General features: G+C 37.6%; 2 protein-coding genes across 2 annotated transcripts in view; both read right to left on the reverse strand.

The window, feature by feature from the left end:
• itpk1b (inositol-tetrakisphosphate 1-kinase b) overlaps positions 1–17149 on the reverse strand; it is a 41616-nt gene extending 24467 nt beyond the window's left edge. Inside the window, exons 1-3 of the mRNA XM_053510028.1 lie at positions 16930–17149; positions 16245–16402; positions 5790–5814 (exon numbers count right to left, since the gene is read on the reverse strand). Coding sequence (XP_053366003.1) covers positions 5790–5814; positions 16245–16339 — 120 coding nt within the window. The 5' untranslated portion in view covers positions 16340–16402; positions 16930–17149. The remainder of the gene's footprint in view (positions 1–5789; positions 5815–16244; positions 16403–16929) is intronic.
• Positions 17150–18431: 1282 nt separating this feature from the next.
• Positions 18432–24658, reverse strand: plk4 (polo-like kinase 4 (Drosophila)). The gene is made up of 16 exons (XM_053509305.1): positions 24464–24658; positions 23563–23658; positions 23356–23451; positions 22985–23099; positions 21886–22849; positions 21691–21776; positions 21153–21508; positions 20934–21038; positions 20718–20820; positions 20465–20614; positions 20110–20243; positions 19807–19901; positions 19489–19615; positions 19246–19389; positions 18979–19085; positions 18432–18864 (listed from the first exon to the last, which is right to left on the reverse strand). Exons 1-16 carry the CDS (start codon positions 24491–24493, stop codon positions 18765–18767), a joined length of 2808 nt encoding a protein of 935 aa, XP_053365280.1. The 5' UTR covers positions 24494–24658; the 3' UTR covers positions 18432–18764.
• Between the last annotated feature and the right edge of the window lie 2426 nt (positions 24659–27084).

A 27084-nucleotide genomic window follows, 5' to 3' on the forward strand; every position in this document is an offset into this window, starting at 1 on the left:
TGACTTTGTCTCTTTGCACTCATTCAGGACATTCATGGACACTTATGGACACTGCACACCTGCACATTCACGCACACTTACATATTTATATTGACTGTACGTATGACACTGTGTGTAAAATAAAATTTTAATTTAAATCATAATGTCAAAATGTTGCAATAAGGAATGGCGTCCATTTAATTATTTTTGATCAATTCAACTTCTTTTAAACATGGTTATGTTTTTTTTTTTTTTTTTTTAAAGTAACAAAATATAATATAAATATCACAGTACAGAAAGAATTGCAATACAAACTGAATCAGTACCTAGGTATCGTGATATTGTATGGGGTCGTCCCTGGTGATTCCCATCTCTAATAAACATACAGTAAATACTGACTTACTTATGGGAAAAGAAAAAAAATTGTTCCCACATTAAAATAGCTGTCAGTCTGTGGGAATGTTCAGTTATAAGATGTTCACAAGCAATGACATAACCAAAAACTGACCTCCCCAGTTCAGTAAATGTCAGCTATGCATATCAAAAGCAAATGTGCTGACAGTCAGAGAGACAAAACATAAACTAGTTATACAACTCTCAAAACAGTTAGGAGGACACTGTACAGATCCTTTTCAGTGTTTCTCACACAGAGTAAACAAGCATACTGATGGCCACCCAAGTACATTTGCCCATCCTCTTTAAAAATCTGTCCGGGGAAAAGTTTATATCAGAGATCGATTAACTAGTAGTGGACAGTTCCCTCTCGCACTACCACTCCTGTACATGTTAATTCTGCTACCGTGAGAGTGATGTACTGAGAGGCAATACCACCTGCCACGTAAAAAAAAAATTTACGCACTATGTGAAAAAATACGAAGGGTGTACTGATGATCTGCAGAAAAACAGAGTTTCAAACGGACTCTCCTATCAAAAACCCAGGAGGATTAAGCCTTGAAATTTAAGCACGACGAATCCATGTCGGGAACACAGTGTTAGTAAATAACTTATTTTAAAATAAAAATAAAAAAAATAACGAGAGGATTCAGACATCAAACTGAGAATGTGGGTTTCAGATATGATATGTGAAACCAAAGTTATAATTAATTTTAAATTGTGTAAATTTTATTATTACCAGAATATGGGAATGACATCGCAAAAATGTAAAACTTACAAAATGAGCATAATAATAATAATGTCTGAATCGACGCTATTAATTTGCTTTGCCTATGAGACTTTTTTTTTTGCTCAGTATGTCTATAAAGTTCAAATGAAATAAAATTCTGTTCATCATATCGCCTAGGTTGTGCAGAAAAAAAGGATGTGCAGGGCCTCCGAGTGGCGCATAGGTAAAGTGCTCGCCCTATCATCCGGGGATCGCTGGTAGATGTAGATTGTGATGCTGTTACCTCTCACAGCCGGAGGCCTAGAGAGAGCTGATTGGCCGAGCTCTCTCAGAGGGGAGGGATGGGAGGTACTTTGTGCACCCACATTAATTACGGCACTACAGCCAATCAGGGGAGTCTGTGAGCTAGCGCACGCGGAAGGAGCGGCTAGCGCTTACCTCCGAGTGTGTTACTCCGCCCCTAACGGTGCGTGAGCAAGCAGTTCGAAAAGATGCGGTTGGCTGGCGTCACGCGGTTCGGAGGAAACACGTGATAGTCTTCGGCCCTCCAGGCTGAATGGTAGTAGTAGCCTTAATGTGGGAGCCCCCTAGTGACGGGGAGGAATTGGCCACGACTAAATTAGGGAGAAAATCAGGAAAAAAATCCAAAAAAAAAAAAAGGGATGTCACTATATTGCACAATCCTGATTCATTCCCTCATTTATCTAAAAGTGACTAAGAGTGACTATAAAAATGACTAAAAATACACTGGGTTTTAAGTTTATTCCTCATTTTTTTTACTTCACACTCTTACTCTTTATATATTGGAGAGAAGGGTAGGTTGGAGGGATTAATATAAATATCAAAATAGATCAAAATATTGCGTTAAAGGTCATTTGTTTGTTGTATGTAGCAGAGCAGTTTTGTACCACTGCAAGTATATTTTAGACTTGTGTTCAATAATTTGCAATCTAAGCAATATGAATAATTTTCAATTTTCAATTATTCATATTGCTTAGAGTTCAATTGTCAAGATAAACTCATGTGTCTCATGCACACAAACAAAACCAAGGCCAGATGCTTGTACAACACACTAATAAGTCCTAGCCAGGGTCTGGGTAGTGTCTCTGAGAAATCCCTGAAGAAACCTAGAAATAGGGAATCTGTCTGTGCAGTGTCTCGGTTTTTAGGCAGTCAAGTAGAGGAGATTATAAATTACAGGTGTTTTAGTAAAAGCTATCAAAGTTATCTCCTGCTGCAATCAGGAAGTAAAAGCCAAAAGATCACAAGTTTCTGAGCTGCACAGTTTCGTTGCTTTAGTTTGCTTGACATATAGCAACTAGTGCAGTTGAATAGAATAAAATCATCCATTTTGTATAAAGCACAAACATTTTAATGTATTTGATAAATTAGAATAGGTAGAGTACTTTGTTAATCCTAATAGGAAATTGCGCTGTTACCGCAACCAGGTCACTAACATACAACAAACAAGATGTAGAACAATAATAAGGCTAGGTTAAAATAATATTTAAAATAAATAAATAAATAAACCCCATTAGAAAAAGGTAAGTTATTTGGAAAAAAAAAAGCGCTTGAATGAGATTTTTTTTTAAAAGCATTGCAAAATAATAAGCATATATATTTCTATGTACGGGGGGAGGGACTTAAACTATGTTACTGTATTAATTTGCCTTCCATTGGGAAAATATTCTTTACTTTTATGTGTTGACCAACTAACAACTTAAATTTGTTGGCAGTTTCTGCTGCATGCAGACAATGAGTTGGATGCAATCACCTTTCACACCAGAGTGTGAAGGAAATGTTATTCTTTCCTTGCCAATTATATTGAATTAGTAAAGCCAATGTGATCATGTTATATAACAATAACAAGTCATGATTATACACACACAAAATATCTAGGGGGTTGTACTTGCAACTATATTATATATACATACATATATACATACACACACACGGTATATATATATATATATATATATATATATATATATATATATATACACATACACATACACACACACACACACACAGTAGATATTACATTACATACTATCTATCTATCTATATATATATATATATATACACACACAGTGGGGAAAATAAGTATTTGATCCCCTACAGATTTACTAAGTTTGGCCACTTACAAAAACTTACAAAAAAATGGTTTATGTAGGTTTATGGTAAAAGATTGAGACAGAATATCAACCAAAACCAACCGAAAAATCTAGAAAAAGCACATTAAAAATGTCATGAATTAAGTTGCATTTCAATGAGGGAAATAAGATAAATAAATAAATAAATAAATAAATAAATTTGATCCCCAAGCAAAACATGACTTAGTACTTGGTGGAGAAACCCTTGCTGAAAAGCAAAGTGTGAAAACGTTTCTTGTAGTTGTTTACCAGATTTGCACACATCTTGGAATACATTTTGATCCACTTTTCTTTACAGATTTTCTCTAAATGCTTAAGGTTTCTTGCCTGTTGCTTGTCAACTCGAAGTTACAGCTCTCTCCCTGAATTTTCTATTGGATTAAGGTCTAAAGACTGGCTAGACCACTCCATGACCTTAATGTGCTTATTCTTGAACCACTCCTTAGTTGCCTTGGCAGGTCATTTTCATGCTGGAAGACCCATCCACAAGCCATCTTCAGGATGTTCTCATCCAAAACACATGGCCTCATCCATTGGCCCCACAGTGCAGCAAAGTCAATCTGAACCTTTAGCAAAGAAACAGCCTCAAAGCATAATGTTTCCACCTCTGTGCTTGTCTGTAGGGACTGTGGTGTTCTTAGTGTCATAGTCAGCATTTTTCTTCCTCCAAAAACAGCAAGTCGGGTTGATGACAAAGAGCTCGATTTTAGTCTCATCTGACCACAGCAGTTTATCCCAATCTTTCCTTGTTCATTGGCAAACCTCAGACAGGTTTGTACATGTGTCTTTTGAGGAGGGGAAGCGTTGCTGCGCTGAAGGATTTTAATCCATGCAGGCGTATTGTGTTACCAATGGTTTGTTTGCTGACTATGCTCCCAACTGCCTTGAGATCATTCTCAAGCTCCTCCTGTGTAGACCTGGGCTAGTCCCTTATTTTTCTTATGATTATTCTTAGTCCATGAGGTGAAATCTTGCATATAGGGCCATTAATGGTTACTTTGTATTTCTTCCATTTGTAAATAATCGCTCCAGCAGTTGTCTTCTTCTCACCAAGCTTCTAGCTGATGGTCTTGTAGCTCATTCCAGCCTTGTGCAGGTCTAAAATCTTGTTCTTGACTTACTTTGGCAGCTCTTTGGTCTTGCAGATGGTAGTGAGGTTTGAATGAAAAATAAAGATTTTGTGGACAGGTGGCGTTTTTACACATACCACATTGTTGTTAGGAGCACCTTCTTAAATTAATATGTGTACCACAATAGCACATAACCAGTCTGTGAGAGGCAGAATTATTGTTGGTTGGTAGGGGATCAAATTATTATTTTTCTCATTGAAATGCAACTTAATTCATAACATGTGTATCATGTGCTTTTTCTGGATTTTTGGTTTTTGGATTATATACCCTTAATTTCTTTGTAAGTGGGCAAACAGAAAATCTGTAAGGGATCAAATACTTATTATATTATATTATATTATATTATATTATATTATATTATATTATATTATATTATATTATATTATATTATATTATATTATATTATATTATATTATATTATATTATATTATATTATATTATATTATATACACACTACCGTTCAAAAGTTTGGGGTCACTTGCAAATTTCTTTGTTTTTGTTTAGTCATTTATTTTCTACATTCTACAACAATACTGGGGATTTCAAAACTATAAAATAGCACATATGGAATTAGGTAATTATGTAACAACATATATTTATTTTAAAAAACAGAGGTAGCCTTTCTGTAATAGTTCTTGCAAGAACAGTATTGTCAAGTGCATTTGCAAAATCCGTCAAGCACCATAATGAAACTGGCTCTCATGAAGGCCATCCCAGGAGGGTGAGACCAAAACCTACCTCTGCCGCAGACGAGAAGTTCATTTAGAGTTATCAGCCTGAAAAATGACCAATGAACAGCACCTCAGATTGGAGGCGTTATAAAGTCACATCTCACCATTAACTGTTCAAAGAAGATTAATGCATTTTTTGGATGCCTTCAGCATTCCTTTACAATGTAGAAAGAAATAAAAATCAGGAACAATCATTACTTAGAAAGTGACCCCAAAGTTTTGAATGGTAGTGTGTGTGTGTGTGTGTGTGTGTGTGTGTGTGTGTGTGTGTGTATATATATATATATATATATATATATATATATATACATATACATATATATATATACACACACACACAAACCTACCACAGAGTATATATATATATATTTACCATGATCACAAAATCTTCTGGTTTTTAACGGGTATTAAATGACAGATACTGATTATTTTGAAACCAGCTTTGTAGAAAAATATGTACCATGTAAGCAAGCTCTTTATCTTTGAGAAAGAATCCAGGCTTCCAGGTGTTAAAACTCACTGCATGCGAGTGCTATTACACTCACTTTCCCCAAAGGGGGGGGCAATAATTTTCTAAATTTTCTCAAGACTACTTTGGATATTTTCAGTGCTTTTAAATCAATTACACCAAAAAAAATCATAGTTTAATTAAATATTAAAAAGACAGGCTTACCTGTACCACCTCGATGCCCCTTTTCCTAAACGAGGGAGGAAAAAACAGCAGACATTACAACACAATCCTTCATATATTCCTTCCAACCTCATTCCTTCATATCCAAATATCTTTTTTAAAACAAAACTCAACACAAAAACAGACAAAAGATAGCGGTGTCTATACTTAACCCTCAATGCAGCCTCATAACCAGCTATCTTAATTAAAAACACTGATACAAATCTCCAAAGGAAAGCTATACAGCAACACCAGGAGCGTTCACATAGTACTGTTTTAGGACAGTTAAGACACTTTTTTTTAAATCCTCTTTAAAAGTGCACAGCGATTCATTCGACATGTTGAGCTCCCTTTTTCATTCATCAATAACAGTCATCGTGTACTACAGTACATTCAATCTTGGAATATTTTTCACTGCTTGCTTTTAATATAAAGACAATTAATATCCAAATGTCTGTTACCTAGCAACACAACAGCAAATAAAAAGGATGTGGGGGGGAACAAAAACACAAAACCACAGGCAAGCTGACTCGTGTGCCAGCAGCTACTGTGACGCATGAATCTTACGTTTATCTAATGTCATTTAGTAATCATGAAATGAGGACAAACTAAAGTTACCTTTGCTGATTTTACTACACTGTGAACTTACGCAGCCGCAAAGTGTAAATCATGTTTCAGCATTTCAACCTCAGACTTGCACTGCTAAATTGTCGGTTTTTTTTCTCTCCAAGTCACTGTAGCTTTTCGAGCTGCTGCTCCTGCTGTAAATTAAAGATCAATGTTTTCTACCCTTTTTCACATGCAAGAGTCCACAGATGTCCCTTGATTGCCTATTTTCACTCCGATTGAAAAGTGGAATCCACTGTTAATTATGTTTGGCTTGTATGGGGTTGCAACAAATAATCGACCAAAAAAAAGAAAGAAAAAAAAAAAAAGATGACCAAATTAGTTAACAAAAGAAGTTAATTGTGGATTACAGTGAAACCTCCTATTTTGATTGCAAGTTTTCCGCAAGACGAAGTTTTTTAATAAATTTTCATTTGGAAAACAAGCAAGTCTTGGTTTACGAGTACAGAGTATCATGTATCACACATGCGCTTCTTGTTTAGACGCCGAGCGTCACGTGAAAACGTGAACGGTTTTTCTCTCTCTTGCACTGCGAAATTTTGGGTAATCGTCTCTCCTGCTGGGTCTTAGTGCTCGCCTCTTACTTGTATAATCAACATTCGTGTACTGTTTACTATAACACTGTGACCATGTGTGTGTGCGTAAAACATATTTTATTCTGTGTCTGTATGTGTTTGTGTACAGGGCAGGTGTAAAGCAAAACAAGTCTTATTAGAGAGATTAAAAGTCCATTTTCTCTCTCTGCATCAGCCTGCCTCACACACACACACACCTCCTACTTTCGCCTTCACAGACACTCACTCTCTTTCTCTCTGCTCTACACAGAAACATTGCTCTGTCGCTTTTCTTTTCAAAGTTAAAGTGCAGGATAATTTGTTTTATTTTTACGTTACAGCAGAGATTCCGTCAGTGTGTCGCTCAATCCAGTGTCATTAGAGAGATTTCTTGTTTATTTTTCCAATAAAACAGTGCGTGTATGTGTGAAAAGATTGGAGGAAGGGTAACTGTATAAGACGAGAAGGGGGAAAGGGGGAGGGGCTACTTTCTTTAGCTTCATAAACACACAGTGTCTGCGTGCACAAACTGAAACACTTATCGTAAACACTGTCGGGATTTAAAGTGCAGGTTAATTTGTTTTATTATTACTTTATATCTTGTATTAATTATTTTTATGTATTTATTTTTGGGGGGAATTTAAGTTTCCATTATTTTTAATGGGAAAATTAGATTTGGTTTTGAAATATGAGCCCGCTTCGGGGCCGAATCATGCTCATAATCTAAAGTTCCACTGTGGTTGGTGCTGGCAATGGCTTTATAAGCAAACATCTCCAAAGTGCGAGAGAGAATCTCATTCCTAATCAGAGTGAAGAAGCTACTACGACCTACTGTAAAAAAAAAAAAAAAAAAAAAAATTCAGCTGTCATGCTCCACGCAACTTGAAAACAAGATAAGACTGAGTAGCTAAGCATAGCCTTCGGGTCCATTGTTATTATGTTATACTGTATGTATCCATTTGGTAGCCACTTTTTACCCGATGTGACGAGTGAACAGAGCAATGAGAAGTTGAGGACTTTGCTCAGGAGTCTGGCAGTGGCTCTCATGCAGAACTATAAACATGAAGTTACTTTTGCCCGCCTATAATCAAGATCTTTATTTTATTTTAGTTACTTGCCGTTGTTACTTATTTTGCTTATTGTTATAAGCAGCACTAATCTGTCCACTTATCCCTTTATAGAAATTTCCTATCAAAAAGCCCAACATGCACATATAATGCATTCCTTAATTAATGTTAACACTCCAGGCTTTACATTACCTAAAAAATTCTTCTTCTTTTTTTTTTTTTTATAAATCAGCGACTGTATCAGAGGGCACAACAAACTGTGATATTGCCTCCTTTATTCAATAGTACCATAAACACCATTTATTATTAACAGATTATGATTTTTTTAAACCAGTTATTTGCTTTGCCAACACATATCCTTCCGTGACTGGGGGTCTAACTAACCGCGACTAGCAGAGCTGGCAACCAACAGTTAGATAATTAACAGAGTTGTTAATGATTACCCTTTGTATTTAGACAAAGGTGGGGGGAAATAAACCATGAAGGTGGTGAACAGTCCTGTAAATCTCTCTTTTAATCTCCTAAATCTATTTCCACTTATTCTGCTTTATGATATTAGCAATGTTACCTTCAATGGTTAAATCCCCAAAAGCATTAAATGCAAGCAATTAAATCACCAAGTAGTGCCTTTGATTAGGGCAGAGGTTCTCAACCTTTTGGAACTAAAGCCCCCCCCAAACCTTCCCTATCATGTGCCTCCACCCCCCCATACACACACCTTATAAGTCCTTTGATAGATAGATAGATAGATAGATAGATAGATAGATAGATAGATAGATAATTTATTTTTTACTTTTTTTGTATTTTTTTTCTATTGCATACCATTCTTAGTTTTTATAATTTTCAAAATAACTATCACAAGTTTTAGAAAACTATATAAATAGACAGACAGACAAATAGATAGTTTTTTATTACTTTTTGTATTTTGTTTTTTATACTTAACTTTTGTGATTTTTAAAAATAACCTTTATGAGTTTTATTCAACTATATACAATGACAGATGGCTAGACAGTTATGGAACATGTTATCAAAATTGTAACTATTGTAACTATTTTGAAAAAGAGAACTTAAAGTAGCATCAGTTGTAACGTGTAAACGCTAATAACGTGTAAGTATTATTTTAAGTGTGAAGTATGCTGCATTTAATTTGTTTGTTGCATTCTACAAGCATTTGCATACTATCCGCTCTAAATAATATTCAGTAGGCAGATATTATACGAATTGGGACGCAGGGTGCGTCGGTGCGTTTGCGTCTCTGCCATGACACCATTAAAGAAATCAGTGGGACACCTGCGCTTGCTTATTTTTTACAAAGAAGCGCAATTCGCGATTCAGTGTTGGACAGCGCAAGCCTCAGATCATCTTCCACCTGGAGCCGATTTCGGTACTTTTTTTTAAAGCCGTCAATTTTGAAAACCCGGCCTCGCACAGATAAGTTGAAGCGAATGGAAGAAGTAATTTTTCAGGGGCGTCAGATAACTGAGGATACTCAGGCATCACGCTCAACCAAAATGACGGCAGAGAGGAAGAGCTGTATAAGTCTCGCAGGCTCATGTCGCACTTTAATTCAACTAACTGCTCCGTCATGTCAACTGGAAGGTCTTTTCCTGGGCAGATAAAGGGATCTCTGACCCAAGCAAATGAACTGAAATCCTCACCAAAATAACGGCTGAATTGTTGTTTTAGTCCCTCTACATGCTGAGCGACTGTATCAATTAAAGGAGAGATATTTATCCCCGTCTCTTGCACTCAGTCAGCGAAGTTGGAAAACATGTCAACCTTTTTTTTTCAATCAGACGATCACCCGAAAGGTGAAATGCAATAAAATACACCCAGTGCCCAAATAATGCATACAATTTGCACCCTTCTGATTAGGGGTTAGGGAGAGATTTGCCTTGTGTTCGATGCCTTAGGCGTAAATAAAACAACACGGATGCAACTCGGAACAACCTAGAATAACATTATTACATATGATTTCTTGTTGAAAATGTTTTCGTGACTGGTTTTAAATGTGGGTTTTGGCAGGCAGTTGCTCTCTCTCATACTGACCTACTTTCACCCATGCTGTGACCGACAGTGAAACAGGTTATTAAAACACCTGGGACATGGAAAGAAACATAGTTAAATGTTTCAGTGCTGTTATCGCCTATTATCACCACACGTAGCATGCGTCTCTCAGAGCTAATTGTTGTATAATTAAAATGAACACAACAGCAGCGACTCAAACATATCAAGAGCTGCACCACTCGGACATCACAAAGATATGTATCATACAGAGTAGCATTCAGGATAACAATGTAATTTTTAAAGCTTTTTTATTCTTATTCAACAAAAACAAAAACTGAACACGAGAGTCTGTGCTTGATTCAGAGCTTCATTTCAACTGTGCTGTCGGTGGAAGCATTATGCACGCAAACTACCAAAGCCTCCTTACCAATCCATCAAACATTCAGATAACCCTGAGCTAAATGTTTAATGACACCAGACATTTATCTATTTCAGCTCCCTGGCCAAGTAGTCTGACTACTGAACATGATCAGCACTTAAGAGGAACTCAGTAATGTTCCAATGGTGCAGCTTTAAACTTTTAGTTTAGTTTTTCAATATACATAATATTTTTATATATACATGTATATTGAATATAGTAAAAAAATTGAAAATGAAACCTTGGATTGCGAGTAACGTAGTTTGCAAATGTTCCGCAAGATAAGGGAAGATTTTTAATAAATTTTGACTTGAAAAATTAGCAAGTCTTGGTTTACAAGTACCGAGTATCATGTATCACGCATGCGCTTCTTGTTTTGACGCCGAGCTTCACGTGATCACAACTGAGCCAATGGTTTTTCTCTCTCTTGTGCTGCGGAATTGTGGGTAATCGTCTTCCCTGCTGGGTCTTAATCACCATCCGTGCACATGTGTACTGTTATTTTTATGTATTTATTTTTTGGGGCTGTAGAACGAATAATTTAAGTTTCCATAATTTCATTTCTTAAGGAAAATTTTGCTTTTGATTTACAAGTGTTTTGTCCATGCTCGTAATCCAAGGTTCCACTAATTATATATATATATATATATATATATATATATATATATATATATATATATATATATATACACACACACACACACACACACAATACCAGTCAATAACTTGTAATTCAGTAAATGTTTTTTTTTTCCTACATTGTAAAATAACGAAGACATTAAGATGTGTCTGCTACTTCATAACGGCTCTAATCTGATGTGCTGTAAATTAGGGATTTTTTTGTCAGGCTGGTGACTCTAAATTTACTTCTCCTCTGCAGAAGAGGTATGTTTTGGTCTTGCTTTTTTGGGATGGTCTTGATGAGAGCCAGTTTCAATTGGGTGCTTGATGGGTGTTTCTGATCACGATTATTGTTCTTGCAGGAGCTATTCCAGAACAGGAATAGTTCAAGTCTTAAAATAACAACTGACTATTATTGTTGTTATTATTTTTTAATTATTCAATCAATTAATTAATTGCATAATTCCATGTGCATTATTTCATGGGTTTGAAATCTCTAATAATGTTCTAAAATGAATCACTAAACAAAAAAAATTGAATTAGAAGGTGTGTCCACACTTTTGACAAGTACTGTACATGTATAAATATTTCAATAATGTTTTCTCAATATTAAAATCTATAATGCATACTGTATAAAAAAGCATACAATCATGTTTACTAACACAAACAACTCCACAGACACTCACTGGTCCTGTGTTCATCTAACTATTGTTTGTATTTCAGGACTGGGGTAAAGTATTAGACAGAACTAATTTGAGAAGACTAGAAGATCTCAAGTGACCTTTATTCCTTAATAGCATACATACATATATTTGTCTATCCTGCTGTGCACACACACACTTTTACTGCCAGCATAGCTTTAAATGATTTCAGCTGGATTTCCCCACCATCAGCTGTTTGAGACAGGAGCGTAACACTTATGCACCAAGCATTCAGAATGTTTAAGGTTCAGTACATTTGCTGCTTTCCTAGTTGCCCTAGCTACAGTGAACCTGTCTAAAACAGCTACGGTTTTGTCTGTGTGTGTGTGTGTGTGTGTGTGTGTGTGAGAGAGAGAGAGAGAGAGATAAAAGGGAGAGATTGTATTCATGGTCACTCCACCATAAATTCTTTATTACTAACTTCATCAAATGACCTTTTTCACACAAATGGATTTGTCAGAGCTTAGGTATAAACAAAACCCCTTTTAAACACAATGAAGTAGCCTTAAACTTAAATACATTACTCAAATGAATTACTCATTACTCAAATAAAACAATACATTATATATAGGAGTGGCAGATCAGACTTTATTAATGAATTAAATTAATTAATGAATTAATTAATTAATCAATTAATAAACAAGCACTCCCGTTATTGAACGCAGCCCTGCTGTATATCACGTGCGGTCCTGCACTGTCATGCATGGTCCAGAGTAAATCGGAGTATTTTCTGTTTTATGTTAAACGTATTAATGACGTTAGGTATAAAAAATAAATCTTGGAAGCTCTTGACCCTCACCCTGTCCCTTCCTAACTAACATGTGAGGTGTAGCTTAGCTGACTAGCTAGCCAAAATTAGCTATTGTTTGTCAAGGAACATTGACAACTTTTAAGAAATCCTGACCAAATGACTAATCATGCCTTTTTTTTCCTCATTCCCTGCCCATGCAAACCCTGTCTCCTCTATATCAGAAACAATTAATACAGCAAAAAGAAGTGAAAGTCAGGTACAGTCATCCCAGCTGGACTCATTCAGTGATCATTATCAGATAATGCTCGCCAACATTGCTAACTACATTTTTTCTACCCCTGCCTGGTTGCACTATGAAAGGGATTACATCTTGGCTGCTTAAGATTTATGATTGTTTGAAGCACTGTCTAATGAATATAGAGACACACATTTCACGGCGATGGGTTTGAGACTGATAGAACAAGAACACCACGAGAACTCCAAAACTACAAATTCAGCACTTGATCTGTTGGGCAAAGGCACATGGATATACAATTCAACACTGTAATCCAGGGATGGACTAAAGCTCAACACACAGTGATCACATTGTTCTGATCTCTTCTCCTCTCCTCACACCCCCTCTCTCTTTCCCGCACACACTCCTTTTCTGTTTGACTTAATCAGTGGCAATGTCTGTTCTACACATTACATAACTATTCATTCAGCTGGAGACTGATACAGTGGAACACAGCTTGCAGCGTGACACAGAGTTAGTCTCACTCACACAAATGACCAAATGTGGGTTGGACCAGCTCTTTCTCTGGCACGCACACACATATAGCCAAAACCTTTTGTTTATCCAACAGTTCTGTTTGCTCAGGTTTCAGTGGGGCAAAAAAAAAAAAAAAAAAAAAAAACAGCACGCAGTACCTCAGCACAAAACACACTCTTTACCTGGCCTTGTTTTGCTTACTCAGGTTTCCTCTGCTCTCATTCTCTAAACGCTGACTAACACGGCTCTTTTATAGTAAACGAGCCAATCAACAAACATGATCACAGAATACACACCTACAAATCAAATACATGCAGTCTAGGAGGTTATCCTACAAGACCTTCGAAAAAATGTCCTGAGACCACTGGATCACTGCTGCAACACTGAAATTACACGACTAGAAATATAAACAAGATCTGAACTTTATGTTCATCTAGATGTGTGCTTCTCAAAATGACAATGTGTAATAACATAGTTAATATGTACTACATTTTTGGGTAACGGATAAATAAGGTTAATTAATTTAAGTATCTGTGTATCTGTGCATATAATTACTACATATGAAACTGTCACATATTCTAGATTTATTACACAAAGTGAAGGCGATCAGCCTGTGGCATTAGTAAAGACCAGGTTGCTTTGATAGCAGCCTTCAACTTGTCTGAATTGTTGGGTTGGGTGTTTCTTATCTTCCTCTTGACCATACCACATAGATTCTCTATTGGACTCCGTTTAGACGAGTTGGCTGGTCAATCAAGCACAGTACTATCATGTCACTGTGGGCTGGTGCCAAGTCCTACTGGAAAAAGGAAATCAGCATCTCCATAAAGCTGGTCAGCAGACAGATGCAATGGATCAGCACAGGCATATGACATGGCACCCCAAATCATCAATGACTATGAAAACTTCACGACTGACTTTAACCAACTTGTTAAACTGTGCCTGCTCCAGTCTTCCTCCTGACTCTGTAACCTGAAGAACCTGTCCAAACAATGTGTAAGATTTACTTTAATCCAAAAAGACAACTTTGGACCACTGAGCAACAGCCCCGTTCTTCTTCTCCATAGTCCAGATAAGAAACATCTGACATTGCTATTTTAATGAGATAATCAATGTTTTTAATGTTACCTGTCATAATGTTATGGCCAATCAGTGGATATCACAGCATGCTAATGCACACTTCATACCACATATTGCTAGCCTTAGTTACTAATATTAAACGTAGTCTTCCTTAAAGAACATTCTGAGTTGTATTACATGCACAGCCTATTTAAAATCCTCCAACAAATTTTTATTTTAATTTGAAAGTTTATGGACTCTCAGCTTTTTAAAAGTAGTTTATGAAAGATTTGAAGTCATGTTATAAATCATTATCCTGTTGTAGAAACCAGCCTCTTTTTAGATTCATTTTTGATAGTTGTGTTTTTTCAAAAGCTGCACAAGTTTATAAGTCATTCTTTAGGTTAGTCAGAGCTTCCAACTGAGGTTGGAAGTCCATCACATGTGTCCTCTGAAAGCACACCAGCACATAACTATAGCATATGTTTGAATTGCTGCAGATGCCCATGGTTTGTTGGTGCCTCTGAAATTGTTGGGAAAGTGCACCCTTCCCTCCTGAGGGCATGGCCATTCCCCTCCCTAGATTACTGGGTACAGAAGGTGATCGGCTGTTTACCAGTCTTAACCAAACAAATTATTGAATGAACAACAGACCAGACGTGCAGCAGATAATAAGAAATGCCACTGGATCTGATGACTACTCCAACAGCACATTTCATGTGAACAGCCTTAGGGAAGACAAATTACACAATCAAACCTCTAAAATGGTTCACTGTATCTTTTGTCTGTTGTTGATTCAGTTGTGTTATGTCCCTATTATTACACCAGATGAGGCATATTAAGGCATGTCATTAACAACTACATTAAATGATGAAGAACCATCTTTCAACTTCTTTTCCTGTTACTTATGATTAAGCTTCTGCCAATCATTTGTCCATTATGATAATAATGAACACTTAGCCAGCTAACTAGGCCTCTTAGTTAGCTAGTTTAGTTTTTCTGTTAATTGATGTTGTAAATTTATGTTGCATGTAGCACCTTGGTCCTGGAGGAACGTTGTTTTATTTCACTGTGTACTGACTGTATATGGTTAAAGTGACAAAGCCTACTTGAACTTGAACAAACATATATATTTCATTAACGCTTTATCCTGCGTTCTGGGTCGAGGAGCCTTAGGCACACACACACACACACACTATGAGCAATATAAAAACACACATTAGTCTAATTTACATGGTTTTGGACTGCAGGAGGAAATTGAAGTACCTGGAGAAAACAGACCAAGCACACGGAAAACATTCAATCTCCTCACAGACCCAATGTAGGAATCGAACCGGAGACCCTGGTGGTGCAAAGCCATAGTGCTAATCACTATGCCTCCGCCAACATAATAATAATTTGTTTGTTTTTATATGTGCGTTCCAGGAGCCAGACTGATTTGTGAAAGTATCTATATGTGAAGTGCATTAGAAAATATATACATATATATCTCACAATCATAAATATCTTTCACACGGCTGTTCTATCTGCTCTTACATCTCTTCTTTATAGAGTCTCTTATTGTTTGCATGCGTCTCTTTATTTTCAACTAAGGTCAGCCATATTTCTTCCCCAATTATGATGAGCCCTAGTCACGTGACAAAGAAACCTCACCATATTAACACGACTTCCAGGATTTTATTTAAAGAGTCATATTTAGAGGGGATTAGTTATGTTATATATTTTAACAAAAAAAATATGTTTAAACAATTAATCAGCCATTAAAAACTAGTCATTCCTGGCACAATATACAAGCCCAGTACATGGAGTAGGACAACCCGAGGAGCTCAGGCACAGCAACAAGTTAACGGTTTCTAACCGAACGTGCGCGCGCATGGCAGTAACAGGTTTGAATATGCTCACCTGCACATGTCTGCGAAAGCCAGAAAATTCAGCTTCTTCATCTTCTTTTCGCTGAGCCAGTAGCCCACGCGTTTACCCCGCAAAAACGTCTGCATGGCTCTCGGTCCAGATGTGCCTGTGACTCCGTGTTACAGCAAACCTTTCAGTTAGACACAACCCTGATAAGACAAGACAAGACGAGGCAAGAGATATCTGATTAGCTAGCACTATCAGTATCTGTGTAAGTTCACAGATGCAAAGCTACAGCGTGTTAGCAGTTATTTAATTTAATAACGGTTACAAGGCTGGAGGACTCCCTAGTCAGTGCCGAGGAAAGTGATGCTGCTCCGGTTAAAAATGCTAACCTTTAACTACCCGTCAACCAAACTGTCATTATAAAAGCGTTTAGTAAGTCACATTACACTTTCTCCCTCTCCTTTTCACTGTTAGGTAAAAATTTCTTCATTGTCAGCTGGCTAACTTGTTTTTCTTGTAGGTTTTAATAGGAGAAAGGAATAGCGTAGCTAGCTAGCACCGACATGACGCGTCGCTTAGTTTATTCTGCAGACGTTAAACTCCTAATGATGTGACGTCAGCTCGCTTTAGAAACACAACACTTCGCTCCGGTGCACAGGTTGTATTTAAACACCACCGGCCCTCATTTGCGATGGAAATCAGCAAAACTTGTACAGTTAACGTAACCTACCGAGCTAGCTAGCGAGGACATCTCCTATTTCGTCGGATAAAGCAGCCAGGTTAAAGCTAGCTCGAAGGCTGCCTGTGATTCTCCATTATCTCTCCAGGTGAAGGTCGTGATCAGGCGCGCACAGACAAAACACGAAATGAAATATGAAGTCCAATCGCGCTAAAATTGCGAAGTGAACCCCTGGGCTGATCACACCCTCGTGACGTAAGGCCGGCCTCATTTACAGAGAGAGAGCGCGTGTGTGTAAAAGAGAGAGAGAGAGAGAGAGAGAAAGAGAGAGCCCTCTGGTGGTCAATGCAGGAACTTTTGTTTTGTACTTCTGTGTATTTCCTCTCGGGGGCGCAATTGTACTACTTTCTTTTTTGTTGTTTAATCGTTATAATTTACATTCGTAATACATTCATTTACAATATAATCCCTGATAAAAAAAATCATGAAAACTGCCACAAACCTTTTGAAACATTCCCACATATTAATTAAGATTGCCTATAAAAAGTTTGTTCAAAGCCAATCCCTACAAAAATTATTTTATCTTCAACTCCATGGTTACTGTCACTGTGGGCCCACACCTCTCCAGTTCCGGGATTCGATTCCTGCCTATGATCTGTGTGCATGGCGTTTGCATGTTCTCTCCGTCCTTGGTGGGTTTCCTCCGGATACTCTGGTTTCCTCCCACAGTCCAAAGACATTCAGGTTCGGATAAGTGGCATTCTCAAATTGCCTGTAGAGCGTACAAGTGTGTGCACGCGTGCATGCCTTCTGATGGATTGGCACCCTGTCCAAGATATACCCTGCTTTGGCCCCAAGTATCCAGATAAAGGCTTCAGCTACACACAATAAGCAAAAAGATGAGTCCATGAAAAAAAAATCTATGGTTACTTATTCTCTCACTAACTCATTCTCTATACCACCTATCCTGTTCAGGGTCACAGGAAATTTGGAACCTGTCCCAGAGAACTTGGGGCACAAGTCAAGGTACACTGGATGAAATGCCAATCCAATGCTGGGCATATAAGCAAACACTCACACACTACAGGCAATTTGACAATACCAACTACCCTATTCTGCATGTATTTGGACTGTGTGGGAAACTCCACAAGCACAGGTGTAAATCAACAATGTTAACCACTACACTACGTGCCACAACTATATTTACATGCTTCTATTATATAACCTGTGTACAGCAACTATAATTTTGCTAAATCAAATAGTCCTCTATAAAAGTATTGAAATAGCAAGGCTAATTATTATTATTATTATTATTATTATTTTAATAGATTCAAGATTTATCGGTTTGTGGTCATCCCACCAAATATTCAGGTGAGAAAAGTTTAGGAACAAATAAATCTTAAAGTCACCAACACTTTGTAATTAATGCACATTTCTCATTTGTAATAAGTGTACCAAGCCAGCAACTCACTAACATCATCAAACAATCGCATTCATCTTTTTTTAATTCATAACTTACATTTTAAAATGAAATACTGAAAGTACTAGTCATATTAGCCAGCAGACAGATGTTTATTGTGGATTTGTTTGTACATCTGACTTTTCACTGAAGCTCAGAAGATACACTGTTGCAAAAGGTAAAAAAAATACAAATGCACAAGACAATAAGTTCAAGAAACATACTGTACAACATAAAAATATATACTTTTCATAATTTTTGAAACAATCTGTACAACTGTTTAAAAAGTATTTACAGACACTTAATGCATTTTCAGGAAGAGAATTTACAAGGGATAAGGTTTTAAAAAAAGAAAAAAAAGGAAGTGCTTTTGACCACTCTTCACCAGGCCCGATGATCATAGCCTTTTCTGCGTGAATGTCGCTGCTCAGCATCTTGCAGCAGGACTTGCCAAAAGGCTCAGAATAGATGAAAGGCAATGCAGTTTCTCCTTAACCAACTCCGGTAACTTCTCATTCTCCTTATACCTAATAAGAGGTGGGCAAGGTCAGGAATAAGCATTTTTTTTTAACTATTATTATATTATTAAAAAAAAAACACTTATTGCACATTGTGTATTTCAGAGCACAAAAGTGCTTTACCGGGTGATGTGTCCTTCAGGAGAGGTGAACGTGATGCAGGAGACTCCTGCCTGTACCACAAGCTGGGACCCATCATTAAACTGAACCCATACTTCTCCACTTGTTAGCTTAAATCAAATACATGGAAATGCATGTTAAACTGATTAAGAATTAATAGCTTTTACATAAGAAGTAATTATCTATTTCAGAAAATATTTTTTTATTAAAGGCATTTTTTATTTCTATAACATGTTTGTAGAGACATTGCCAAAGCAATAAATATTATACCTGAGAGGCCCAGCCGATGTTGGGCACAAAGATGGACTTAAGCACTTTTCCTGCACTGATGCTACAGCCATCTTTGGCTGACTGCGGTGAGTTGCCTTTAGCCAAACTGGCCGTCGTGAAATCTGACCCACTGTAGGAAATCATCTAGTTAAATAAAGGGGAAAAGTGTCAAATATACTCCAACCTGGCATTTGTAACATACACACAAGTGCATCATAAACAAACAACAAATGTATGTCTTACAGAAGGGGTGATGTGGGGTTGGTGAGGTGGACTCAGGCACACCTGAGCAACCTCAATAGGTGCTGCAGGAGCTCGTTCAGAGGCAGGCTGAGTCAAAGGGCAGGAGGAGGCAGAGGTAGTAGGCCTCCTGGAAGAAAAAAAAAAACCACACACACAATATATGCATGAGTAAGGCTTAGACACTGTAATACAGTTCTCATGCTAGACATTAAATACAAATGATGAGGAGTGATCACTATCTTGATGCATGTCAAGCATTGAGGACTGAAAATGTCGCTCTTTGGAGTTATATACTGTAGATTAGAAGAGCACTCTGACCTGCCAATAGTTATAGGGAAGAATGGTGTGGCTCCAGCACTACGCTGCTCCTCAGCAATGATGGCAGCCTCCAAAGACAGACACATTCTGTGGCCCTGACACAACGACAAACATAAATTTACTTCACTGCAGCTACTATGGTGTTTAAATAATATATTTAATAGATGGTGTTTACTTGAATGCAAACAATAGTATTAGCACATGAAAGAACTTCATTATCCCACTTTAAAAAACACCAACTTATAATATTTAATTAATTAAAACTAATAAGGTTAAATACAAAGCAAACAATACAAACAGTACCTCATCTGTGAGCTCCATGTAGCGTCTGCAATCGGCGCTTACGCCACTTAAACCTACATCCCCTTTCACTGTGTACGACTTGCCACTTTTCTCCACCACTCGCACCTGATCGCTTGTCCTGTGGGTTTTTGCACCTAAATCAGGAGATTACATAATAAGAACAGGGTGGATATGGAGTCTCTTGACAACAAAAATAAACCTGTCAAACATATCCTCTATATTAATGAGACATTGTCCAGGTCATACTGATTATGTTTCGCAAGGCTCTTATTACATTTTAGGGAAAATTTTTTTAGAATATACAATAAGTAAACGAGTAAAATTTTTACTTGTCTTTCAAATGTGCAGTACCCACCATCGTAGAAGCACATTTCCAGGTCTGCATTGGGAGAGTTTTCCATTAACATGCACTTGGCAAACTTGGTGTACAAGGTTACTTTTGGAGTCTTTGATTTCACCAACTGAACGAACTTGGTGGCATACTGATACTTTTTCCAGTATTTCTCTAAGTGATAAAACAGTACATACATGAAAAATAAATTAATTGTAAATGAGAGCATAAATTCAGATTTAACTGTAGTGAAATTTACACTCCTTTAAAATAGTACCTGGCAAATCTTCATGGCTGCATATAAAAATGTCTTCTGGGGGAGAGGGCGGATGATCCAGCACAGGGAAACCCTTCCCTTCGTTGGGCTGGTACACAGTCACCTTTCCAGGCAGACAAATAATCCACAATAAGTCTTTGAGTAATATTAAATGTCTTCATTTTTGCAAATGCAAGCAGATAAATTAATAAATAAATAAGTGATTTTTTTTTTTACCATGGAGCCATCAGCGGATATCCTCAGCACTTCCTTCACCCTCTCCTGTGCTCCTTGGCCTTTTAGAAGCTCCATACACACCTCTCCTGTATCTAGGATACTGACCTATAGAACAAAACATTACAGTAGCAGATTGCTGGTTTAAACCATACAAAACAAAACATTTACACTAAAACATTCCTAGAGATGTGTGAATAGTCATAAAGTAACAAAACTTACCACAGCATTTTTAGTCTTCTGTCGAATAGGCTTCAGTCTGGATGCACAGAGAGGAGGAAAGCCAGGACTCTTCCTCACCTTTTCCTCATTAGCTTTGGTCCTGGACAAAGGAGCAGTTTGGACATCCGCACAGCCCTGAGGCTTTGGAAAGTGGCTCACCTCGAACCTATCCTGCCTACATGGACCAGGGTCACTGTGAGAAGAGGACTGGTGGTATAGCGGAGGAGGAAGGCCACTCTGTGCCCTCACTGTTGGCCGATCACTACAGGAAGGCAGAACTCCAGCTGGCTCTCGCCCAGAATGAATACTACCACTGCTGCTGTAAGTGCTGACATCTGCTGGTCTTTTAAAAGATCCTTACGGTGTATTAACAAAAAACAAAGATAAAAAAAAAGATCACATGATTAACATAAGGTTTAATAGTTATTACTAAGGTGTTGCTTAAAGTTATTTGAAATTAGTACTTAGATGAACAATCCATTCCCATCTATATGGGATGTTTGAAAAGAAAAAATTTCCCATCAAACAAGTAAAATACCTTCGGTGCTAAACCATGGCTGTGTGCTAGATTCCACTGTCTGTAATCTGATAGGAAGCATCGAAGCAGAAAAGAAAGACCCAGAGCTATAGGAGGAAAATAGCTAATTTGATTGATCAAATGACAAATGGCAAACTTTTAATACAGAAGGGATTAAATATCAATACAAATGAAACGCTTAAACTAGTCACTAACCTTGCAGGCTGCTTGATGGGTGGAGAGGGTAGACGTCCACATTCAGGATAGCCACTGCCATGGTCCTGATAGCTAGAGGTTGATGGGAAAATGCGCCCAGTTGCTGGAAGTACTTCCTCTGAGTGGCATCGCTCCAATTCCACCTCCTGCCTGGCATGGCTATAACCAACACCAGAGCGATCAGAGGAGTGAGCCCGTCTCAGGTAGCGAGAATGAGGCCTTCCACTGACAGGATTTACAGGAACCCTTACACTGCCTTGTGCATGTGGCTGCCAGTCCTGCTCCCCCTTAAAGCTGGAGCTGTCGGACTGCTGAGAATGGCTGGGTAGTGGCATCATGCGGTTAGGCAAGGCCTGCCCTATCACCTGTCTGGTTTTCCTGTGGAGCCGATTGCTGCTGCTATTGCTGGTAGTATTGGATGCAGTAGATATTGTGGCTATGCCACTATCCATGGAGCCTCCATCACTACCCCCAGAGTCTTTGCTTGCAGTGGGTCCACTCAGAGTCATGAAAGGGTGGTCTAGCACTGCTGACAGGCTGGGCCTCAGAGCAGGATTCTTCTGCAGCAGCAGCCGAATAAGATCCTGAGCTTCAGCTGACACATGACTGGGCATCTGGTACTCCCCTAAAACCACTTTGTTGAGGGTGTGTTTGACAGTGTCTGTGTCAAAAGGTGGCCTGCCTGTCAGAAACGCATAGAACATACAGCCCAGAGACCAGACGTCCGACTCCAGGCCATGCGCGCTCCTGGTGGCCACCTCAGGAGAGATGTAGTTGGGAGTACCACACATTGTGAAGTGCTTCTCACTAGGCAACTTGAGTTGCGTGGCCAAGCCAAAGTCAGCTATCTTAATGTTCATGCTGCTGGTGAGGAGCAGGTTAGACAGGGTCAGGTCTCTGTGCATAATGCCATGAGTGTGCAGATACAACATGCCCTTCACAATCTGGTGCATGAACTGTCTCACTGTTGGAGAAAATTTGTTCAGAAAAATAACATGGATGTTAATTGTTCCCAAACTAGCTTAATGCCTTAAAAGAAATTTCTATCAGACAGTTAAGCATTTTACCCATTCCCAGTTGAAACAAAATGAACCATCACCTTCTTCTTCTGTGAAAGGCTTCCTCCTGTCTTTCAGATAACGACTCATTTCTCCATTATGGCACATCTCTAGGACAAGGTATACATAATTGCTGTCCTCAAAGTAATTGTACAGCTTCAACAAAGAAAAACAAATGGGGGCGGGGTCAACAGATGCTTAACAGAAATGCACAAACTAGCAAGCAAACATTCACCTTTTCACTACAGTAACACCATATTAATATGTTGCCCATTATAGACTATTTCACGACGTTATTTTTGCAAAAGTATTAAATATCTTCAAAAATTTATAATCAGATAATGACAGATAAATCACAGCTCATTAGTTTGACAGAACACTATTAATTCCCACAGGAGGAACTGTAACTTACCTCCAGAATTGACGGGTGTTTTAACCGACACTGAATCTCCACCTCATTAATGACACGTTGTACCATGCCGGCTTTGTGCATGGCCTTCTTATCAATCTGCGGTAACACAGACACAAAGCACAATTACACAGGACATATGCTGCCCGTAACTACCCAGCTGCTCCAACAAAACCACTCATAAAGAAAAAGTAAGGGAGACATTCTTACCATTTTGATCGCTACTTCCAGGCCCGTGTTGACAGATTTGGCTCTGTAGACGCAGGCAAAGGAGCCCTTACCGAGCAAGGTGAGAACCTTGAAGTCCTGAAAACCAAAGGCGGATGTGAATAAAACTCAGCTCTGACATGTTGTATGCGTGAAGGGTTAATAACACAGAAATTCTTATCTTTTCAGAAAACAAGTCCAAAGCCGTTATCATCACTACCTCGATGTTAAGATCCTCGCATGATGTGAGGATTTTATCATTTAACGATGCTGCACATCTTTCAGAGTTAGTTAAATCTTGCATTAAAGACCGAATCGCGTCGAACATCCTTTCTAAAATGGAACAGGATTTAATTCTGTGCCGCAAAAGATTTCCGATGTGATCCGTGGTGAGATCCCTCCGTGTGTGTGTGTGTCCTGCTCGTGTAGCGTCCCTGGTTACCTGCATCTGACAATGACATTTACTAAACGGACATCTGAGTGATCCCGGCTCTGTTCCCGCTAATATACCTCCATAAGACGCTACTGCACGTCTCCTAGCAACAGAACAAGTCCCAATTCTCCAAACATAAACCGTCACCATAAACACAGGTGGTTAAATCCTCAAGTGAGATGTTTACTGATTCCACTCCAGCACGCGCTTCCTATCTCAGCCTCGCCTCCTGTCAATCATCTTTAAACTGCTAGTTAGCTAGACCACTGGCTGTTCTCTCTAACCTGCTCGACTGCTAGATTCCGGCTACACTAACTACACAAATTAAAACATGGAATTGACCAACATAACCAATTTTAAATATATGCTTATCTAAGGATAGTGAGATAACAATAACAGTAATAATAGTATTTTTGGTTAGCTAGGTAAACTAGCCTAGCTAAAGTGGCCGCGCAACTCCATACAACTTACCTCGATTTTATCACCGATAGAGACGCTCATTTTCACTTCATTAGATTCCTTACTCGATAAAATTCCTTAAAGACGATAATAAAAATCCTTTTTTTAATTTCCTGGAGCATGGATCTTCGTCGCTTGCAATGTTTAAAATACATGAAAATGGTGTACTTTTGGTCCGCTCCAAAATATTTTCCTTTCCTCCATTTTGAAAAGTCCGCCCGTTAGAATCGTGATGACGTAGCGCAACGTCATCGGGAGGGCAAACACGCCTTCACGCGCGTGCTTCATGTCGTAGTAATAAAAGTCCCTCCGTAATTTAAAAACAATACGCCACAAAAATGACTTTTTTTTTCATTACACTCTAATCCTTGACAAATAAAGCTAAAAATAAAGTAAATACGATTAAACGTATTTAATACGTTTGTTTAAATATACACTGTACTTGAGTTTAAGTTCCAGTGGTTTCTATTTGACTAGAACTACTGTACTTTCTATGTTGTATTCCTTTGTATGGCTTCATTAAACTGTATACAGTTTTGGTATTTTGTTTGTCCTCAGTCTCTTAATATACTACAGATTTAGAAAAAAAAATTAAGGTAATAAAAAGTTTTTTTTTCCTTTTTGCCCCAATGCTAAATTGTGGTTCAGAAACATTGAGAGAGACAATGTGAAGGGGAAAAAATAACATTCTGAGGCTGAGCACTTCTGGTTTCAAATATCCTCTCACTCTTTAAATGCACTCTTTTTTTTATCCCGCTTTTTGCTCCATTACATACTTCTTTGAATCTGACTTTCTTGTTGCAGTATCTCTTAAAACCCAGGGCAATTTTGGTTTTGCTTGTTTTTTTTTATGTCTACGGCTCAGAATTTTGCAGTATTTTTGCACATATCTTTTTTTTTTCAGCACCACCTAGGCAGTATAATTAACTTCATTTTAACTAACTATACTACTAAACCTCTCCAGTACAAACATGAATGAACAAAAAATAAATAAAACGGGTCACAAAGTCTACACACAATCATGTTTTTGATGTTGTTTTCAGTTGTTTCTGTCACCAAATGTCATTCCCATATTCCGGTAGTTGTAAAATTTGCATGTTATATAAATAATAATAAATTTCATTTTACCTGACATATTTAAAAACCCAAACACACAGTTCGATGCCTTAAGCCACACCGACAAGGCTCTTATATAGGAACACATTTCTTTCACATCATTGACCTATGCTGTGTTGCCAGACATGGAATTGTCTCTCTTGAGTTTTAAGGGTTTTAAAGCATTCTTGTAAAATCAGTTTTTAATACAACTTTCATACTGTAACTAATATAAACACATCTTTCCAGATCGATGCACATAAAGCAACATATCAGCAGAGATTAATCTTACCTGAGACTAATGATAAAGAATGTAGAGTTGAATTTAGGTTTAAATACAATTAATTAGTACCCATTTACACAGAATTAACATTTCCAAAAAGAGTTCTAGTTTAAAATTTATTTACCTTTTCTATTTAATATATTTCTATTTGAATAATATTTAAAAAGACATCTAATTATAAAGTTTGACATTAGACACAGATATACTGTGTGTACTGTAAGATATAATGCTCATTTGCACAATTTTTTTGTCACCTTCTTGCCTTGCTACTTAAATTATTTTATATAATTATTACTAAAAATTCTTTATACAGTACTGTATATTGAATGTTATACTCTTATTTTGCCATTTCTGCAGGGGCCAATTGCCCTACTCCTGAGGTGATCTTCATTCAAATTTATGGAACAAAAATATTTAGTATAAGACATGTAATGTTTAAACTGGAAATACAAATAATTTTCTTGTCTGATTTTTAAATAACATAAAATATTGCATTTGTTGTTAAAAAAAAAAAAAAAAGATTTACGATCATTGTATCATTATAGGCACAGTGGCTTAGTGGTGAGCAGAGACACCTCACTCCTCCAGGGCTGGTGTTTCAAATCTCACCTCCACTCTGTGCATGGAGTCACATGTTCTTCCTCTGCTTTGTGGGTTTTCCCTTCAGGAACTCTGGTTTACTTCCACTGCATTTATGCCTGGGTGTGCTTGTGCCCTGAGATGGGTTGGAGCCCATCTAGGGTGTACCGCGCACTGCGCTCTGATTTCCCTGAGATAGGTTCCAGGCCCACCATGACCCTAAACATAAGCAGTTTAGATAATGAATGGATAGACGTTCTCCATAGACATATGATAATAGGAACCTTGAATCGTGGGGAAATATTTTCAAACATTGGTTTTCAACAAGTTTTTTTTTTAACAGTATCTTCCAAGATTATAAAATTACTATTATAATCATTAATTTAAACCCTATATTTTGATTAGCATTAAATGTGAACATGATCATACAAACTACTTCTTAGCAATTATGTCCTTTGATTATTGCTGTCACAATCACCTCTGAATGATGTAAACTGACCATGTGACACCACTACAAACACCAACAGACCTTGGTCATAAAGACGAGTTTATTAGATTCCACTGCCAAATCTTAGGACTCGATATCGGGAAATGGATGAGTAAAATGAATAAAGCGCTCTTTATATTCTACATCTATATAATAACTTAGAACTGGAAGCATTGCCATTTCATCACT

Source organism: Clarias gariepinus, chromosome 13 (assembly GCF_024256425.1).
Source record: "Clarias gariepinus isolate MV-2021 ecotype Netherlands chromosome 13, CGAR_prim_01v2, whole genome shotgun sequence".
NCBI lineage: Eukaryota > Metazoa > Chordata > Actinopteri > Siluriformes > Clariidae > Clarias > Clarias gariepinus.

What these genes read in the sequence shown, in the direction of transcription:
- plk4 (XM_053509305.1), bottom strand. Translation starts at nt 24,493, where the DNA reads ATGAGCGTCTCTATCGGTGATAAAATCGAG. An exon ending in TATCCGCTGATGGCTCCATG is followed by an intron (nt 20,821 to 20,933) that starts GTAAAAAAAAAA and finishes CTGCCTGGAAAG; the next exon opens with GTGACTGTGTACCAGCCCAA. An exon ending in CAGCCATGAAGATTTGCCAG is followed by an intron (nt 20,615 to 20,717) that starts GTACTATTTTAA and finishes TTTATCACTTAG; the next exon opens with AGAAATACTGGAAAAAGTAT.